At 37.9% G+C, this 22,093-nt stretch overlaps 1 protein-coding gene and 1 pseudogene across 1 annotated transcript; both read left to right on the top strand.

Moving 5' to 3' along the window:
• The first annotated feature begins 13,214 nt into the window (after positions 1-13,214).
• On the top strand, positions 13,215-13,857 carry LOC149843093 (Ribosomal L18p/L5e family protein). Its single transcript, XM_090001690.1, has one exon. It carries the CDS (start codon positions 13,306-13,308, stop codon positions 13,717-13,719), a length of 414 nt encoding a protein of 137 aa, XP_089857816.1. The 5' UTR covers positions 13,215-13,305; the 3' UTR covers positions 13,720-13,857.
• A 722-nt stretch (positions 13,858-14,579) lies between these two features.
• Positions 14,580-19,951, top strand: LOC149843092 (pyrophosphate-energized vacuolar membrane proton pump 1 pseudogene; annotated as a pseudogene).
• The last annotated feature ends 2,142 nt before the right edge of the window (positions 19,952-22,093 follow it).

Raw genomic sequence — 22,093 nt, 5'->3', positions numbered from 1 at the left:
CTTCTATGGTCAAGAGAGGTGGAAAGCTCACTATATTGATCAATAGCACTTCTAAAGGTGTCTTGGTTTCTACGAGAGTAGGTTATAGGATCACTTGGAACTCTACTTTCTGGTTCATTGGGTGAATTATGTTCACCAATGTCTCCATCATTTTCCTCATCATGGTTTAATGATACATCATCATCACTAGATATGTCATCATTACTAGACAATAAGTCGAATAAGGAGTAATCAAAATTTTCTTGTTGAGAAACATTTTTTTCAAAACCACTTTCATTTTCTAAAAAAGTTACGTTTCTAGAGATATATAGTTTATCATCTCGAAGGTTATAACAACGAAAGACTTTTTGAGTTTCGGAATAACCAAGAAAGGCACAAGGAATAGCCTTGGAAGAGAGTTTGTCATTCTTATCCGTAAGTATGAAGCACTAACATCCAAAGACTCTTAACCTATTATAATCAGGTTCGATCTTATGTAATACCTCGAAGGGAGATATTTTACCTAATAACCTAGATGGTAAGCGATTTATCAAATAAACAAAAGCAAGAGCTGCTTCAGCCCAAAAAATTTTAGGAATATTTTGAGATATAAGGAGAGTCCTAGTGGTCTCGATAATGTGCCTATGTTTTCTTTCAGCTAACCCATTCTGTTGAGGTGTCTTAGGACAGGACCTTTGGTGAACAATACCTTGATCCTCAAGATATACTTTAAATTGATTGGAGAGATATTCTCCTCCAGAGTCACTTCTAAAAATCTTTATGTTACTGTTGAATTGGTTCTTAATCATTGAATGAAAAATTTTAAAACATGAAAACACTTCATGTTTAATCTTAAGAAAATATATCCACGAATATCTGGAAAAATCATCCACAAATATTACGTAATAAGAAAAACCTCCTTTTGAAACAACAGGTGCAGGTCCCCAAACATCCGAATGAACAATTTCGAAAGTTTTAGAAGAGAACATAGTTCTTTGCTCAAAAGGTAAACTTCGCATTTTCCAAGAATACAGTCATTACAAGAAAAAGAGATTTTACATAGGTCTTTTGCAAAATGTAAGTATGATAACTTGGTGATATTAGGATGACCAAGTCTTGTGTGCCACACATTTATATCTTTATGTCGGGCAACATTACACAAAACTTTTGGAACTTGAAGAGATTCCATATAATATAAATCTCCCCTTCTAAAGCCTTCCCCAATCAATTTCCTGGACTGGCGATCCTGTATTAAACATTTATCACAAGAGAATTTAATATCACAGCCATGGTTCGTGAGTTGAGAAACAGAGAGGAGATTTAAGTTTAGTTTAGGTATAAATCTGATTTTTGGAATAAAGAACTCTTGAGTTTCAAAATTACCTATTCCTTTAATTTCAAGAGAGGTTCCATCCGCAGTGAAGACATAAGATGGGGAACCATTTTTAGAGTAATCGGAGAGTGAAAAAATGTTTGGGGACATATGAAAGGATGCACCGGAGTCCAAAAGCCAAGAGATTTTACCTGGAGAAGAAGAAGTGGACACGACCGCACCGGAGGTAGATCCCTTGAGGAGAGGTTGAAGCGCTTACACTATTTGACTTATAGAGAGGGTCCCACTTGAAGATGCCTCCTCCTTCTGTGGTACACCGGTGGTAGCCATGGCTAGGAGCTTCTTCCACTTGGGACAAACGGGTTTGATATGCCCCGGTTCTTTACAAAAATGACAAATAGTTTTGCTATAGTCTCTTTTCCCTCTTTGTCCACCATTTTCTCCTTGATTTTGAAATTTAAAGTGAGGGGGACGATAGGTTCTTACATTGTTTCCGGGTCTTGATACAGCATTAACCTCACTATTTTCTTCAATACTACAAGGAACCGCAAGAACATTTGGTTCTTGTTTACATAAATTCATACGAGTCTCTTCACCACTTAGTTTGGTGAGAACATCTTCAAGAGAAGGAGGAGAAAAGGAGGAAAGAAGAGATGACCTTATTTGCTCAAATTCGGGCCTTAGCCCATTCAAAAAGTTGAAGAACCGATCTTCTTCAAGTTGCTTGTGACGAAGCTCAATTGCCTCTCCACTCCATTTTGGTTCAAGCATTGCAAGCTCATCCCAAATAGAGGAAAGATCGGCAAAGTATTCCCTAATCGTCATTTCACCTTGGGTAAGGGAAATAGCCTTCTTTTGAAGGTAGTATTTATGAGAGAGATCCCTTGATGTGTACATTTTTTCAAGATAATGCCAAGCTTCCGATGCCTTTTTGAATTTAATAATGTTGGCATTGATCTTAGTCTCCACGGATGAGAAAAACCATGAAAGAATCTTGAAATTCTTTATTTCCCATTCATCGTTCTTTTTGGAGTATTCTTCAAGGGCTTTGGTTCTTTCTTCTCCCTCAAAAACCTTGATTTTGCTTCCATTTACCACGGTAATCTTGGGTTCCGGTTCCGGAATTGTACCAAGTACATATCCCCATAGGCCCTTCCCTTTTATATGAGCCTCTATATTTCCGGCCCAAACATGATAGTTGGACCCATTCAATTTGAAACCAAGAGCAAAATGGGACTCTTTTTCGCCCATTAGAGAGTAAAGAGGTAGAGGAAAAAGCGTACCAACACAATATTTCCAACACCAACTTTGCACAAGATTCTTCTAAAATATATGAGAAGAGAGATTCACCACTTCAAACTTCAAAGATCGGAAGGCACATTTTTCGAGGCACTCGAAAAAAGGAGAATCCCACGATCTTTAATAATCAACCTTGCTCTCATACCATGTGAAAATGTCTATGATAAGACAATACGCATACGAACACAAATAATATAGAAAAGATGTGCACGAAGGCACTCTCACAACACTTGAACAAAGTACGCAAAAGCATAAAAATAATAAACATGCACTAAGACATGTATTTTATAGAAAGAACCGGATGCTTGAGACTCTCAAGCTTAAGAAATACAAGGGGGGAACACCCCTATTTATACAAATGCAAGAAGGTGCAAAGGGGGCTCCCAAAGGAGTCGTTGGGAGCCCCCAACGACTCTAATTGGGGGACCCCCAATGCACATTAAAAAATGTGAAAAATAAAAAAAAGAAAAAAGAAATTACAAAAATAAAAAATAAAAAGAAAGTTACAGCATATTCCAAAAAGGGAATATGCGCAAAACAGGAAATGACGAAAATACCCTTTCGGGTAAAAGTATATAAATATATATATTTATATATATAGAGATATATGTACATATAATATATTATATGTAAATATATCTCTATGTATATAAATATATATATTTATATTTACAATAATGATAATGATTTTTAGGAGATACATTTTAACAGTCCTGTCCCCTAACTCCAATGACTAGGAACACTGAGTCATTTGTCAGAGAGGTGGTTGTTAACAACCTGTCCATCGGAGTTTTGTACCAATCCATCATCTCCCTTGATGAACACAGCGGGTCGAATGGGTATGTCAGGTGTTATTTAACTGAAGACCCATTCTATATGTTCTGGTCCTTCAATCCACTCGAGCATCTTGCCTGTGAAGGCGAACTTCACCATTATGTGATTTCAATGTGCCATTGCATGTTTCGAGGTTACCATAGACCTCTCATCCTACTTATCGTAGTACAAACATATCGTACTTGTCTAAAAGTACAATCATGATAAGAGGGGTCAACTTACTTGTGAGGGTGAAAACATCACCATAATGTGGTTTCAAAACACGTGTCATTGCACGTTCGAGGTAAACATAAACCTCTCATCCTACTCATCGCAGTACGCAACGTACATGTTCAAAAGTACAACCACGATGAGAGGGGTCAGAATTTCTCCACAGAAATCCCCACAATATTGTTGTGTAAAAATACATTATATAATCATTCAAGTTTAAATTTGGCATGCTTTGGTCCTTTAGACCGACACGAGCCTCTTGCCTGTTAGGCGAACATCAACATTACATGATTACAATAATGTGCCAACGTATGTAATGAAGTGACCACAGACCTCTCATCCTACTCATTGTAATCCAGCCATGTCTTACATGCCTAAAAGTACGACTACAAAGAGAAGAGCATGGGTTTCTCCAAAAGAAACTCATCAGCATAATCTCGCAAAAGAAGTGATGCAGCAAGTATCTAGTTTGACAAGAAAACCCAACAATAAAGTCTCGCAAAAGAAGTGATGCAACAAATATCTTATTTTGATCATGATTTATCTTTCAAACAGTGGATACAACACTTGTGCAACTCACACGAGGCAAGATTGCTACAGATCTCTCATTCGTCTATCGCAGTATCTGTATGCTATGCATACCTAGCAATACTGGTCTCAATAAATGGGATAAGGGTTTTTCTCAAAGAACCATACCAAAACACAAATTTGTGTCCCTAATCGAGATCATCTGAGTTGTATCGGATACACGAACCAAAGTTCTACAACACCTCTCCCAAATACATTGATTTGGGAGATCTAGCCACTATCTCGCAAAAAACTTTCAAAGTCTGCTTTGCAAAACTATGCATTTCAAAAAAAATGGGTTTGCGCCTAAAAATCATCTTTTTTGGAGAACCGTAATGCATAAGTGTGAGTCGTGACTTTTAAAACAAATGAACGAAACAGAATACGCTCAAAGTTGCATTTAAGTGCAAGTCAGCAAAAAGCGAGCTCGTGCACAATACAGTGCGACGGTAGAGTGCAATCGATCCCCAAATTGCAAAACTGTGTGTTGAACGCAAAACCTCGTAAGCAATGCATGAGGTACTAACCGTACCTCAGCTGAATAACCATGCAAGCAAGTAAATATGCAAGGTTGTGCACAAGGTACGAAATTATACCTCGACTAATCAGACATGTAAGCAAAGCCTGTGAGCGAAGCGCAGCGGCAACAGAAAATAGTAAGGACAGAAATGTAAATGTGAAAAGAAAAGCCTAGACACAAAGCGTAGCGGCAACAGAAAGCAGTAAAGACAAAAATGTAAATGCGAAAAGAAAATCCTGAACACATAAAGCGAGGCAGCAACAGAAAGCAGTAAAAGACAAGAAAGTAAATGCAAAAAGAAAAGCTTAGGCACATTAAGCGCGGCGGCGACAAAAAGCAATAAATACAACAAAGTAAAAGGACAAGGATCACGAAACTGTGTCCTTGAGTTAAATGCATTCTTGTATAGATATACATGTACATATATATTGTCCTTAGTCATTTCTTTTCCCATTTTAAGTTTTAATTGCTTAATTTAAGTTCGTCCATTATCCTTTGCGCAACTTTCCCCTACCTTGGGGAGTCTCGGGGTTGAGCTTGCCTTCGTGTGTACTTAACAAGGGGCTCGGGCTACGGGGCATGAGCGAGATCCGTCGTGTGAGCTGCAAAAGGCAAAAAGTGATTACTCTAAAATAGAAAGACACATCGACCCGTGTTAGGGGTTGAACCAAAGAATAGAATGAAGGGGAGGCAGGCGGTGCAGCCCCTACCTATCAACCCGTCCTGAAAAAGGAAAGGGGCAGGGGCGCAGCCCCTGCCCGTCGCTCAGACAAAAGTGAGAGGGGCAAGGAAGCAACCCCTGCTCGTCTGTCAGCAAAGAGGGGGTGGCAGGGGCGTCACCCCTGCCTGCCGACCAGAAAGGAAGGCGACGACAAGGGTATCACCTATGCCTGCCAGATGACCGGAAAAAGAGAAAGAGAAGGGAAGGGGGTTGTGCCCCTTCCCGCACCCTGGTGGTAAACAAGGAAGGGGTGCAGCCCCTTCCTCGATAACTAAGAGCAAGGGAGTCTTACATTATTTATAATCATGCATGGGTTTTGAGCCTAATGAGAAAGTGCACTAGTGGTGTTGTGTTGATTCGTAGTGCATTTACTAGATTTGCTACAAATTTTTGACAGTGCAAAGTTTAGTAAAGAATAAAGTTGCACTAAAAAAAATGTTTTCATCAGATGAATGGAATGCATATCTCCATGCACATAAAAGAAATCCCAGAGAAATTGTATTCAGAAGTGAATTCTGGGATTTATTCATGAAGTTATTGAGAATAACTATACCTTTGGTGAAAGTGCTTCGATTAGTTGACAGTAAAGACAGGTCAGCTATGGGTTATCTCTATGAGGCCATGGATAAGGCAAAAGAGGTTTGAAGGAGAAGAAAAACTTCTAGATACCTTTATGGAACATCATTGATCATAAGTGGACTGGGCAATTTCATTAACTTTTTCATGTTGTAGCATACTATTTAAATCCTGCATTTATATATTTTCCTACTTTTAAAATGGACAAAGAAGTCAACAAGGGACTTTTGGATTGCATCGAAAGGTTGAACCCTGATTATAGCATTCAAGATCAAATTCTTAAGAAAATGAAAACTTATGATAATGCATTGTATAATATGGGGAGAACTGCAGCAGTGTGAAACCATGCCATAATGCGTTCAAGTAATTTATTTTGTCTATTTCAATTTTAAATTCAAATTGTTATTTAGTTATGATGTTTTGTTAGATTGTATATTTGTTATTGTCTTGTAATTGATTGGAGCACAAAAGGCTCAATGACCTCATCTATGTTCGCTACAACTTGCGACTGAGGCAGTGGTATATAGAATTTTAAAGTTTATTTGTTAATTTCATTCAAAACTCAACTAATTTTAATTTTTTATGTCATCTTTTTAAGCAAATAAAAAAGTTATCAGCAACGAGGCATAAAAAACAATTCAGTCCTATCAGTTTGAAACATTTTGATGAATTTGATACATAAGTTGAAGAAGAAGCAGGGGTTCTTTTAAATGAAGAGGACATTGAATGGATTAACATAGAAGGAGCACAAGAGGTAGATGATGAGACCCCACGTATCTTGGGGACGATGTGGATGTCAAAGATGGAGAAGAAGAAGAAGATAATGAAGATAATTATGATTATTGATGTTTCATGTATTCATTTCTTATTAAAAAACTTGTTCTTGTGAGATATTTTTGTTTATGTAATATGAAAGTATGACTCTTGTGGTATGTAACAGAGACATAAATGCTTCATAAGGTGATTTTATGTATGTGGTTTATGCAATTCATTATTATTTTATGTCATATGATTTTTTTAGAAATTTACTTAATTTTTTAATTTTTCTTGATATTTTTGGATTTTTTTGAATTTTGTTATTAAAAAATTATGATACATTTACGATATGGTGTTACTATTGGGTCAACTGATACAAGTAATGATACACTACTTATAACCTTGGTTCACACAGTAGTTCTCATATTTTCAGTTCTCATATTCTAATTATATATATAAAGAGAAGAGAATAGCTACTATGCTCGTGCGACACCCATCACTTATGAGATGGATGCCATGCAGCCTATGGTACCCGAACACTCCATTTTGCCCTCCGTACCTGTGTCGACATGCGTATCCTCGTGTCGACAGACGTCGACACCCGGACACGCCATTTTACCCTCCTAACATACAAGTTTCATTTATAATTTATAGTTATATTTTCAGTTTATAACTTCATATTTTCAGTATATAATATATATTTTAGATATAGCATATATATTTAGATTATATTCAGTTTTTTTAAAATTTATTTTGAATTGATGTGATATTTAATATATATATATATATATAGTTGTGTCCTCGTATGCACATTTTTTGGAATTGTCATGTTGTAGCCTTTGTACTTGTACTCGTACCCAGGTGACATAGCATGCATCTTTTTCTCACTAAAAAGAGCTTTAGCGGCAGGCAGTAACAGCTAGTAAAGACCCCTTGGGTCTTTAGTGGCGGTTAGTACCCGCTGCTAAAGACACACACTTTTAGTGTGACGTGCACTGTGCAACTTGGGCCATTGATGGCACTGGTGTTATATATATATATATATATATATATATATATATATATATATATATATATATATATAGAGAGAGAGAGAGAGAGAGAGAGAGAGAGAAATGGAAACCTAAAAAATGAATACGGTGCTAAATGAAACATGCTATTGGATTTTTGGTTTTCGAAATTCTGACCCTACATATATGATCTATTTGCTTATTTTTATAGGAATCACTTCTTGGAGCATTTGATTCTGATGCATGGATAGGTTTTATAAGGTTTCAAAAATCAACAACGTACAATTTTCATAAATTTTTGAGGTTCCAACTACCATTTTTTTCATCCAAAATGCATGATCCAAGTATCAATTTCTAGTAAATCAATCATGTTGAACACATCTATGGAATCAAAATTTCAAGAAAAACATCGGAAATCCAATATCATATTTCATTTAGCACGGTGCCCACTTTACTGGTTTTCTTTTCCCCGTATATATATATATATATATATATATATATATATATATATATATATATATATATATATATATATATATATATAGAGAGAGAGAGAGAGAGAGAGAGAGAGAGAGAGAGTATATATATATATAGAGAGAGAGTAACTAGAATATGAGAACTAGAAATATGGGCATTTCCAACCCTTTTTTTGCAAATCCAACCATGTGGATGTGCTTAGCATGGTGAATTTGCTAGAATCAACCATTGGATCATGTATTTTCGATGAATAAATGTGATTTTTGAATGCTTGAATATTTATTAAGATTATGAGCCATTGATTTTGAAACCTTAAAAAAGTCACCTTTATGCATCAAAATTGGCTGATTCAAGAGCGGGTTCTTATAAAACCAAGCATGTAGATCACATCTGTACCAGTAGATTAAAGAGAAAAGAAAAAAAAGTCCATAAAAATAGTCGTTTGTACATTAGTTCTCGTATTATAGTGATTATATATATATATATACACACAAAGAAGCAAGTTATAATAACGCAGGCATGTTATAACAAATTCACTTTGCGTGGGCTCGTACCACATTTGTATGGTATGGAAAAGCTTACTTGTCTACTACAATGATGATATTCGAAAAAGAAAAAAAAAACGTGAAAATTAACAATAAAGCCGGCACGTTAGGGAGGAGATCCAATCAAGAACTTCGTCTTCCGAGATTATAAGTGAGAAAATTTTGACACAAATCCCACTTCAGACATGAAAAACAATTTTCTACAACCAACAGGCCAAATATCAGAATTCAAAGTGAATTGCTTTGACATACAACAACAAACAACAACAACTACGCCTTCATCCCAAAACAATTGGGGTCAGCGATATGAACCAAAAAAAGAAATTCATTTTGGGTCTTCCACATGAATCCTTTTCCTCCAATCATTTCTATCCAATGCCATGTCCTCGGTGAGGTTCAAAGCATTCATATCCTTTCCTATCATCTCCATCCAAGTCTTCCTAGGCCTACCCCGACCTCTTTTAACTAATATATTTCCCCATTTCTCCAACCTTCTAACTGGAGCATCATTAGGCCTTCACTGAATTGCTTTGACATGATGAAGGAAATCCCCCAAATATCAGACAACACCCATGACAACGGAAACCACCCCAATTTTCACGCCGTCAGACCGACTTGAAGATTCAAAATCCAATATCCATCCTTTAGATTGGCAAACAGACGAATTGCCGCCAAAATTCAAAAACAAATAAAATAAGCTTCAATAAACCCTAGAAGAACCGTCCGCGGAATCCATAACACCTAAAAGTTACGGATTGCACAAAATTTCTATCCAAAGAGACCATTTCAGATTCGCCTTACTTTTCTAATGGAAAAACCTTAATGAATTCTCCCATGAGACACAAAAACCTCAAAAATTTACATTTTTGGGAGAGATTTCGAGATTTTAGCGTAATTTATGAAAAGAAAAATGGGAATAGCAAAATCAAAAGTAAGAAAGAAACCTTACCGGATTCGCTTGACGGAGCTCGGGTAGTTGGAGAGGACGAGACAACAGATGAACGGGTGGAATTTGACGATGGAGATACAATGGCCAGAATTCTCCCGCAAAAACTCCATTGGTGTGAGCTAGGGGAAAGCCCCTCGAATCAAAGAGGGAGAGAGAGTTTGAATAGCAGGAAGATGAAGGTACAGTCTCAACTTGATCGTGCAAATGGATCTGATGGGTTTGAGTCTTTGATCCGTTATTGACAGTTTATTCTGGGTTATGATTCTCGGATATGGATCTCAGAATCAGTTTCAAATGAGTAATTGAATCGGGTTGCGGTTCTTCCAGTCAGTCCTTCTCAGTTTCGGATTTGGATGACAATTTTTTATATGGGGCTTACATTCTGGCCCAGATAAAAACTGATCCTTTTTATTGTTTTTGCCTGCAAAAAAAACAAATTGTTCCTGACTTTCTCTTCTCGGGTCCAGTATTATCATGCAAAAACTCGGATCCGAATCCTGCTCTACTTTATCCGTTAGCTCTCAATCTGGATTCAGATCTCTAGATTTAAATTTAAGGGTTTCAATGAAAACCCGTGTCACTCCCCCCCCCCCATGGGGATGCATTTTCCGCCAAGGAGGCTTTGGAGGGGGTTCACTTTCCACTGATTCTCATTTCTGCAGCGTGAAACAAACAACCCCCCTAATATATGGTGCGATTTTACCTTGCAAAGAAAAAATCCCGAGGCCAAATTTTGTGAAATAGGTCTCACCATTACAATCATTTATGAAAGAAGCGCGGCAGCTCGGATGCTTCTATTAAATTCAGGAAAAAGGAGCTCAAGCGTTCCCATTTGACAGCAGCAAGGGTGGGGACTAAACGGTCCCCCTTGTAGCCGATTGGTCTCAAAAATTTAGGACATAAGAGTTAAACCCTTCGTGGCCGTTTGATTGTAGATCAATCCTGTATGAACACCGCTGGCTGGGCGCAGAGGCGGGGGTGGAGGTTAAAATCCATTCCCGTATTGGGATGAAGGCGGGAATGGAGGTGTGGATTTTGAGATGAGGCAGGGGTGAAAATAGGGATGGCAGTGGACCGGGGCGGGGACAGGGTCTCCACCCCCGCCCCGTCTCAAAAATTCAACCTCCATCCCCGTGGTGGGGGGACTTTGGACCTCCACCCCCGCCCCGTCTCAAAATACTAATCCCCGTCCCCAGCCCCACCCCGCCCCCGCCTCGTCCCCTGTCCCTGCCCCATCCGCGTCGTTTTAGTTGAAGCGTTAAGAGTCAGCAAAAGAGAACAATGTGTTGGGTAGAACTTGCAATTTTTTTCATGTGATTAATCGTAAGGAGATCTGATCACATTCTTAAGCCCCTTGTCTTCACAGTTTTTTTAGCATAACCGTGATCAACGGGAACAATGCTCTCGTGGAAGAAGAAGAAGACGCACAGACACACATAGTGATGTCATCGCAAATTTGAAGGGAATTTATTTTTTCGTCATGAAACTACGCGGCAATCAGATGTATTGGTATAGAAACTTGGTTTTGCCCAAAAAATAATATCAATAGCATGAATCCCCAAAAAAAATGTAGAAACGTGAATCAGAAAGAGGGCACTGGGAGCATCGTAAGTGTATGTATCTCAGGGGTTGGAGGCGGGTCGTGCTTTTGAGTTGTGGAGATGCATCTGCGCTCCTCTAAGGTGATGGCGGCGGCCAGGATTCCTCTCAATGCTACACCAACAAGACACTTCTGAATATGCGTCCCATTGTGAGAAGTGAGATGAAGATTAATAGCATGAGACATAAAAGGGGAAAGAATGGAGATAGCCGTTAACGAAGGATGAATCATGGAAGAACAAGTTTGGGGCTTTACCTATGCGATCACGCTAAACATGGCGGGCAGAGAGAAGACTTTTGGTGGATGGAACGGTGGTGGCAGAGTTTATCTGGGGCAGACCAAATCCAACCCCTCGAAACCCAAATTGCGGGGAGTCCGCAGGGCCCTTCATAGGCTAAACAGATTAGAATTGGGATCCAGATTGGATAGGGGTAGTAGCTTACCAAAAATCCTAGCATCGGTGGTGGAAATGTAGGGAAACGCAATGGTAGGGGTGGCCAACACAATGACCGGCCGCAATGGGTGGTGGCTGCCTCTGGATGCTCGGACAGAGGGGAATGTGGCGACAGATCAGAGAGGGGAGAAGAAGAAAGAAGGGGAAGAAGAAGAAGAAGGCGAGGAAGATGGGAAGAGGAGGGGCATCGGCGTTCGATGGTCGACGACGGCTTGGCTCCAGTGAGAATGCAGTTGGAAAAGGGAAAGAGGAGACGACGATGACTCCGATTGATAAAATAGGGTTAGGGTTAGTAAAAGAATATAAAATATGAAGGAGCGGGGGTGGGGTGGGGCGGGGGCGGGGGCGGGGGAAAGGGTCAGTCCATCCCCGCACGGGGATGAATTTCAACCTTGATCCCCGGTCCAAATGGGGCAAGGTGGGGCTCCACTTTCCCCCGGTCCACTGCCATCCCTATGTGAAAACCTTGTCACCCACCCCGATCCATTGCCATCCCTAGGCAGACCCCTACCAGATATCTTGAATTCGAACCTGGGCCTTCAACTTGAAACAGGACCCCGCTTACCATACCAGGATACCACCTGGATGGTGACCCACAGACATTACTGTCTACACAATCAAACATCTCCTCAAGGGTCTAACTCTTCTGTCTTGGATAAAAAGATGCGGGCAGCTTGTGTCCCACTAGAGGTGGCCACTGAGGGGCCTGGGCCATTAATTTGTTGTATCTTGGCTCAGCCTGAAGTGGGCCTCTGGCCTGGTGTGTGTGAGAGAGAGAACTTTTATTTATTGATGTTCTGGCTCGACTGAGCCCAAATAGGCTCACAGACCTAATGGGCAGGCCCGAATAGGACTTATGGTCGGTCCCATTAACTGACGGGCCGGGCTTTGACTGGGCTGCCCAATCCATTAGCGGGGCTGGTTGCCACCCCTACGTCCCACCCACGATGCAACCGCACCTAAATCTAAACTTTGCTTGGTCAAAGTTGACTGGACTGACTCTTGTATGCTTTAGATGGGCACTGGTTCAATGAGTCCAAACCCCAAATGGATCGTGATAGGATCCATTACCATAAAAAATAGCTCCGTTTCGATTCAAGGTGATGCATAGTGTGGTCGGGAAGCTGGGGTGGGCATCCCCAGCAGTTTTTTGAAAACTAGTTTCAGGGGCAAAAACTAGTTTATGCAGCGTCATCGAAACAGGGGTGCAAACGGAACATATTCGGGTTCGAATCATGCTGTATCCGAATCTGATCTGAATCCAAAATGTGAACAGTAGATCTGAATCCCGATTCGGATCTGAGTCAAATCCGAAGACGTAACCGAACTATATATATGTGTGTGTGATAATATGCCAAAAAGGAAAAGAAAAAAGTATCGCCGAACTTGGCTAAGGCTTCATTTACAACTGTTACTCACTCAGTGGAATACCCACAAACGCCCCTAGACTTCGCCAAGTCTCTCTCCTCTGTCCCATGGCCGTGGCGACGCACCGTCTGAGGCTGGCCCTGAGCTGCAGGAAGATCTCGGCCGTCGTCGTGAGCCCCGGCACCGACTCCATAGTCGCGATGGCGGACTCGATGGAGCCGGAGTTCCTGGCGGAGTACAGGGCCAAGGTGAACAGGGTACCCCGCTGCAAGAGCTTCTGGGACGCCGGCGTCGCCGCGAGGGTCGGCCACAACCTGGGGTTCAGGCTCTCCGGCATCATGGTCTCCCGCGTGGAGGTCGACGCCGAGGAGGAGGCGTCGCGTCCCCCACACTACCGACGGATCGTCAACCCCTTCTTCGAATCCTTGGAGAGGAGAGGAATTCGCGTCGAGGGTTTGCAATCTTCGCCACCGGAGACGACGATGCCGCAAATGAAGACGACAAGTGAGGAAGGATTGTGAATCGAGGGAGGGTAGGGGTACGCACCCTTGTGTTCGGAAACCCTAGGTTCCTTGCTTCTTTATCCTTGTTAATGGAAAACTTAGGGTTCTTCCTAGAACACCCCCCCCCGCCCCTGTCTCTCTTCAGCTTAGTTACAGTATCGGCGGTACTTTAAATGTATCGTAGTTTTATGAGATAAACTCATAAACGTGAAATTTTCGATAAAATTTCAATTCATCGTCATTTCATAACGATTTTTTTTTGTATTAAGTGGTTTATCGTGATTCGCACATACAGTTTTTTTTATATATAATTTGAAGAAACCCCACGAGACACGAAGACTGGTTTTGCTGGCTCAACCTGTTATACTTAGGGTTAGCTAGCTCCTAGGACCCATCCAAGGCCTACTCTGAGCGTCAACTTGTGCAGAAGGTGACACTCATATGGATGGAACCTTAACCACCCATCTAACGGCTAAAGCCCCCACCCACTGTGCCACCCTCTTTGGGTGTTTCGAGAGCTGATCCTGTCAAACGCTGGCAATCTCACCCAGCATTTACAACTACAATCCCCACCTATCCGTGATCCATTTGTAAAAAGGGGTGGGGTATGTGGTTGTAAACGCTCACCCAGCGTTTGACAGGATCCGCTCTAGGATGATTAGCATGTACAGTTATACACAATTTTGTGTGTTCTCATTATATGCAGCAGCTCTGCATTATTCAGCGCTGCTGACAGCCACCCATCGTTTCAAAATGGGTTTGTTTGATCTCCTTTGATATGAATTGGTCCCTGTTTGCTGAAGGGATGAATAAGACGCTCTGCGGGGAATCAGCCGGTGGAGCCTGCTGGGTTTTGCACCAAGCGACAGGTATTTTATATGGAACTTGTGGGCCTAGGCTTGGTAAACGAGCTGGGCTTAAAGTGTTCAAGTTTGGCTCATCCTTTAGAGCTCATAATGAGCCTAAGTTAAACGGGTTGAATTTGAATGGGCTTGTTTTAAAAAAAAAACCCACATTGTTTTAGAGCCGGAAGAAATAGGTTTACAAAAAAATGATCCTTTTGTCAAGAATCTACGAATGGTTCATGTTTTCACAATGAAAAAATAGTGTTTATGTTCATCATGTCGAGCTTACTTTACGAGTTTGGATGACTTCTTTACCAGCTGCTTGTCGCACAACTTGTTTGTCGTGCCATCCTTCTCCATTGGAAAGCAAAGTTCATGTTGGAAAATGTGGCAGGATATGATTAAAAAAATAACTTATAAACTTTATGAAATTCAAATATTATAAAGGATATTATTAATAAGTATGACATGTAATATGATTGTAATTAAGTATATAATTTCATTATTTTATTTTATGTGAAATAATTGAATCTTTTATTTATTTATTTTTATATTTAAAATAATCATAGTAATAAGATTAGTTATATATATACATGGTCCATATATGATATATCAATTTAAATATGCAAATAAAATCTCTATGACCAAATCAATATTTTAAATTAGTATATATAATCAATTGAAATATTTAAGATTAACTAGATGAATCAAATTTCAAATAATAAACACTTCTAATTATAAACAAACATATAATTATAATCAACAATCATAAATATGATTTTAGCTAAGATCTGAAATAAGATCTAACTTATTTAAATAAGCAACTGAATTTGCCAAAACAGAAACAATTTAATTATTATATAATTTTAGATATAAAGTAATAAAAAATTATGTTTATCTTAAAAAATAATTTAAATAATTGAATAATTTTTACAACACTTCAAAAATAACATAATTCTTATTTATGGTTGCAAAGTTATGGCTTTTGCAAGTTGTCTATGTCAAGTGTTATATGATTTTGGGTTATGATCCGACCCGAATATATGTATAGGATCTAAACATGAATTTGAATAAATAATATACATAAATCAATAATGACATAAATAAAGAGACAAAGAAAAATTATCTTTCATTAGTCAAAGTTCTCAAATCCATGTTGATTAAAAAAATAAGGCACAAGGTTAGATCAACTTACTTGAACTTAAGTCGCCATCAAAATATAATTGAGCTCAATCTTTTGTGTCCATCCTAAGTTTAGGAGCACATTGAATGGGGGTGGACCTAGGCTTGCCTCTGGCTACATATCACAAGGCTACCCAGAAGAATTTTTTTATTGCTCCTCTTTAGGGTGAGACTCTCTATTTATAGAGTATGAAAACTCTAGTTTCCATTAAAAAAAGTTGTCCCAGTTGATACCAACCTCCAACCACACTTTCTTAATTGACAAGGTCATCCTTCATTATGTAATATTTCTAATTAAAATAAGACTCTAAAATTTGTAGAGAATTTTTAGATGCCAAAACCAAATTTAACAAACACAGTAATTATAAGCATGTCCCCAAAATAAGATTTATAAACAAATTTGTTTGGAAAATCACATATTTGACTCATTATATGCATATTTGGCGTAATAGAGATTTGGACTTATTATAATGTTCTCACGCTAAAAATATAAGGCATGCTGATTGTCTAAGACCAAAGCTCTCATAGTGAATCCTATCTCGAAGGCTACTAATGAGTGTGGTTATTAACCATTGTCTCTCAATAGGGCTACCTGCCTTATCACATATTAAATTGCCTAACTGAAAGAGAGACAATGTCAGGTCTACTTACATACTCCACGGTCTTTGTCAGATACTGAGGTAATTTTCCTATATTGATGTTGTGTGTAGGTTTATATCTTGAAGACCTCATCATCAAGAAACCCTACTATAAAAAAAAGAATAAGATACAATGCATCATCCTATCTCTCTCTAGCTTATATCCCTAACCTGATTTATGAGATATCAAAGGTAGTGTAGTCAAAGTTCTGAAGTTGGAGTTTTTTTTTTCATATCCAAATTGACACAACTTATATAAGGTTTCAAATGAGATCGTATTCCAACCAAAACTGGTAAAACTATGATAAGATCTTGCATAAGTCATAATTGCATGTAATACTAGAATAACAGTTCATGAACATATTCATGGCAATATTTGAATATTCATTGATTTCATTAAAAGTTATGCAAGGCCATATAAAATTATCAACATCTCCTACTTGGCCCAAATAACTTTTTCAAGACAACAAAATTTCACATACAATGTGGAATACATGTATCAATTGTTATAGTTAACAAAATTGTAAGCATTGCTTTTATACCCTAAGAAAGTAGGACAACGTATCTTTGTGAACACCCCAATTTTTTCAAAATGTTGTAAATATTTCTTTTTTTCCCCTGACTCCCATTTTCTGAGTAAATCGAGTCAATTCCAATTTAAATTTTAGTTATTCTTTGGATTTTCTGGAATAAACTATATTTTTTTATGTATCTGACTCAATTTCGGATCCGGATCTAGTGTCAAAACCCAAATCTGAGCCTCATTATCTAAATTTTCAAATTAAAATTTCAAAAATACCAAAAATAATTTCTGAAAGGCTCAGACAGTCCATCTGGTATTTTGTTGGATCCACAACTCTGTATTTCTCGATTCAAGGTTTAAACCTCGAATATTTTCTCAAAATCCGGATGTAAACTCGTTTTCTAAAGAAAATTCCAAAAGATAAACTCAAACTCTCAGAAAAGCCTTCTTTTGTAAATATTTGTAAATTTTTATAAATAGTTTAGAAATCCCATAGTTTTAGAATTTTTATTTTCAAAAATACAAAAAAATGTAGAAAATGCAAAGAAAAGAACCAAAAAAAAGAAAAATAGAAAAGAAAAATATGAAAAAATGGTTGAGAAACCCCTTTTTATGTAAGTTGTTTTAGTGAAAACCTTCTTTTAGAATTTTTTTTACAAAAGAACCATTGTTTTAAGAAACTTCAAAATGGAGGGGACCCGATCTGAGAGAGGCCTAACAGCCATCTCCTATAAAATCGACCCTCAGGGGGTCAATAAGCCATCCGCTCTCACCCCCGCATGTTCCCCTTCTTCAACTTCTCTGATTCGTCTTCACCCCACCATTGCGCTTTTCCTCTGATCCCCTCTTCTCCATTCCTCATTCCTCTCTCTGAGACCTCCCCTACAAGAGTCGAAGAACAACTTCTCGAGGTGCCTTCTCTACGGTTATTTGAAGGAGATCAAAATCCTCTGTCAAAATCCCTAAATAAAAAAAGGGTAACGCTTCCATTTCCATCCCTCGATTCTTCTTTAAGTGTTTTCTTATGCTATTATTTTGTTCTGATTCTATCTACTTTCACCTTTTCTCTTTATTTTAAATGCATCACGGTAAGATTGATCTGCGTATCGCAGGACCGATCTGCCGAATGCTACAGTAATGGAATTTTTGTATTCCAACATCGGTCCCTACTCCATTAAGGCTCCACTTGATAACATCGATTTGCTCATTATAGATCGATCTATCCGTGTGCAACGTTGCTGGATTTCTTTTTTTTTTCTTTTTTCATTTCACTTTATCTTTTGGTAATTTCTTTTGATTTTTCTTCAGTTTATGTGAATCCGAATACGTGTTAGTGCTATTCAATGATCCCTTGTAATTCATAGGGGCCCCGATCTAGTTCTTGTTTGTATTCCCCGTGATGGTGCTTACATTAAATTGCATCTGTTTTATCTTGAATTGATTCACATTCATGATAAGAATCTACTTTGAATCCCCTTTTCTTACTTCCGTTACAATTTTTTTTAGCATTCATTGTGCTATATCACATTCTCAATGTTTGATATGCCATTTCTTTCATTCTTTCTCCTGTTTCTATGCTGACTTTTGGGTCATTTTTACCATCTCCATGTTTAACTTTAATGACATTTGCCTGGATCGATTCGTTATTTTGTTTCTGGTGTTCTAAGTGGTACATGTTTCTGAGAATATGAAGCTTGGTAATGGTGGTTACGCTAAACAAACCTCTAAGAGGTTGTGCCATGATAGATTTAAAAAGAGACATACCAGGATTCATCTGCTGGTTGAATCTGTTCTATGTATAATAATCACGAAGGGTGCCCACGTAGAGTTTGGCTGAAGGTTTTCAGCCAATATAAAACCAAGCTCAATGGTAATGGTGGTGTTGATGCGCTAAATTCTGAAAATGACGATGCAAAGGTTTTGGAGGATGACTTTGTTGGTAAAGAAAACCTACAGGGCTAAAGAAAATTGTTAGGATTTTGGTTCCAGATAACTGTCTCATTATGAGGGGCATACAACAGGTAAACCATTAATTTGCCTTCCCCTCTCCCCTATCAGAATCCATTCTTAAAAAAAGAAAAAGAAAAAGAAGAAGAAGAAAGAGATGTCTAGTTTTGATTTATAATCAAATTCTTTGTTTAAATCATTCATAGAGTTCTCCCTTTTTTTTTTTGACTAGAGATGCGTTATCATGATATGTGATCCATCACGAGCATAGATTTATGCTTCATTTATACTTTTATTTACCCTTATGCATTTTTTTTTCTTTCACTAACATTAACTGTATTCCTATGCATATACTTGTCCCATAACATCCATCAGCATTAGCTTGTGCCCCTGTATTTTAGCATCATAAGTTCATCATTCTGTCATTAATCCTTTCCCTCTCCTTTGGCATATGTTTTCTGCCATCTATAGGATTTTTAAGTATCATTGTTGGATACATTTGTCATTTTGATATATCCATTTACTTAGATTAACTTTATCTAGCTCTGCTATTTAGCTTACTTTTTTTTTAATCAATGTAAGAACATGATATTTTAGTATGTGATGCATTGGATTAGCCTTCACAATTTTCAATTTCGGAGTTCAGGAGATTGTGAGGAACTGGCAACTTTTCTTCTATGTTACCATCGATTTATGGTTTGGTCTTATTATTGGATTTGTAACTGATTATTTCGCCAACAATGCCTATGGTCCCGTTCAGGATGTTGCAGAGGTTTGCAGGACTGGTGCTGCAACCAATGTTATTTATTTATTTATTTTTTGGCCTGGCCTTGGGATATAAGTCCATTATCATCCCAATTTTCGCTATTGATCTGAGCATCTATGTTAGTTTCAGCATTGCTGCTATGTACGGGATTGCAATCGCTGCCCTTGGAATACTCAGACCAATTGCCACTGGGCTGGCCGTTGATGCTTATGGTCCTGTTAGTGACAATTCAGGTTGTATTGCTGAGATGGCCAGAATGAGCCACACGATCTGTGAGAGAACTGATGCCCTTGATTCTGCTGGAAACACCTACAAAACTCTCTACAACAACGTTGGGGCATGGATGTAGCTCTACTTTTGGATGTCCGCAGAAGCCTCCCCTCCCCCCCCCCCCACGGCTAAGGCTTCTTCTTCTTCATTTTTCTAAGATGTGCATTCATCTCATATCTTGTCACAATACTTCCCAATACAGCAACATTTGCATTTTATGAAATTTTTCAGCTTGCACTTTGTTTGCACCCCTTACTTGCTATTTCCATTTGCTACCACCCTTCACAGTGGCTTATGTGTCATTACACTTCCCCTTTCCAACCTATCAAATTCCTGTTGTAAATGCCATCCACACTATCATAACACCAGCAGATATCTGTTGTTTTTCCCAGACTAGTTCTGCCAATAGTACAAAGGCACCCACCTTTCATATATCTGGAACAGTCACTGCCCATATTTGTGCATGCCGGCCACCTTCCAAACATCGCCCCATCACCACCACCTCAGGGCATCCAGCACATATGCTGATACACTGGCCACTGCATCATTTCCCTACATATGCCACTTCATCCATGTGGTTTCATCATATCAGCATACTGCTGGAAGGTTCCATCCATTGCTGCCATCATTTTACCTGCTACAATTACCCCTATCACCGACTTCATCATATTCTCATAGCCTTCACCTATCATTCCACCTACCCTTGCATCATTTATTGTAGCATCCACCATCCAACATCTTCCTTGCACGTACCTTGCGTGAAAGGCTAATCCCTTTCATAAATTTCCTGCATTTGTATGGCCATTTTAATGGGTGTCATTCCTTTCTCTGCAACCTGCCCATTTATTGTCTTCCATATATATATACCATCATATATGCTTTCTCAAGTAGATTTTCATTTAGCTTAGGGATTAGCATGTATATATCTTCAATAGTAAAGCATATATTTTTTTCATTAATTTAGCATATTGTATATATTTCCACTTGATTCTTAGATATATGCATGTTGGCTTTTGATATGATATCCCTTTTTCCTATTATTCGTGTTAACTCACCTTTTGCAGGAAAATATGTAAAAAATATCATTTTGTTTCCCTAGCCTAGAAATTGTAAATTCAATTTCCTTTTACAAGTTGTAATACTTAGGTGCTAATGAGAAATTTCCACTCCATGTACTAGATTAGAATATATGAGCATCCATTTTCATAGAAATGCCTGTCTTATATCAATTTTTTTTATTCCAAAAATTCACAAATGGGAACACAAATGACACGTGCACCATTCTAATAGGAGGAGATTAAATCCAAAGTCGATGATTTGCATCAATGGCCATAGTCAGGATGTGAACAAAACTGAGGATTTTCATCTTTTATGGAATAACAATGGACCCACACTGAATCCTTTTCAAAGTTCATCATGTTTCCTAAATATTTTTCTTCTTTTATCAAAGTTGAACTTAAAATTAATTCAAAATATATATCAATGGCCATAGTCAGGATATATTGAGAGTTAATTTCATTTTAAACTCTATAAAAGCATCAAAATATGTTTTATTCTTCACCTGAATTCAAATATGATTATTATATAATACATTCAATGACCATAGTCAGGGATGTATTATATCCTCAATCTTATTTCAATTCATTTAAAGAATGAAATATGCTTTTCAAATTCAATTTCAAATTCTTTAATTCATTTCATCATTTAGGATAAAATTGCATCATATTTTGAAAATTCTTTTTCAAAATCCAAGTGATTATGAAATAATTCTTCAAGTATCTTCTTCACTTCTCAAATCCATCTTCAATTTCTATTTCAATTCATTCTTCTATCTTATTTCAAAGATTCAAATTTTAATTTCAAAGTCCAATTTGACTTTGAGATTTCAAAATTCTCTTCTTATTCAATTTCCAATTCAAATCAAATTTCAAAGTTCAACTCAACTTTGGAATTCCAAATTCATTTTTAGAATTCAATTTCAAATTTAAATTAACATCTCAGATCAAATTTCAGAGTTTAAATTAAACTTTGAAATTTCTGATTCATCTTCTGATTTCTAATTCAAACTTTAAAAATCAAGTTTATTCTTTATCTTCAAAGTTCTAGTCTTGATTCTCAAATTCAAAATCAAAGTTTTGAGATTAATTCTAAATCTCAGAATTCGATTTTCCCTAAATTTTAAATTCAAAATTCTGGATTTTCCAAAATCCAGATCCATCTT

The sequence above is a fragment of the Nuphar pumila genome, chromosome 3 (assembly GCF_984573655.1).
Source record: "Nuphar pumila chromosome 3, dmNupPumi1.hap1.1, whole genome shotgun sequence".
NCBI lineage: Eukaryota > Viridiplantae > Streptophyta > Magnoliopsida > Nymphaeales > Nymphaeaceae > Nuphar > Nuphar pumila.
The sequence above is the reverse complement of the archived record's forward strand: the minus strand, read 5'-3'. Positions and strand labels throughout refer to the sequence as shown.

Bases quoted from the DNA above. Each gene is read 5' to 3' on its own strand.
- LOC149843093 (XM_090001690.1), top strand. From the start codon at position 13,306: ATGGCCGTGGCGACGCACCGTCTGAGGCTGGCCCTGAGCTGCAGGAAG.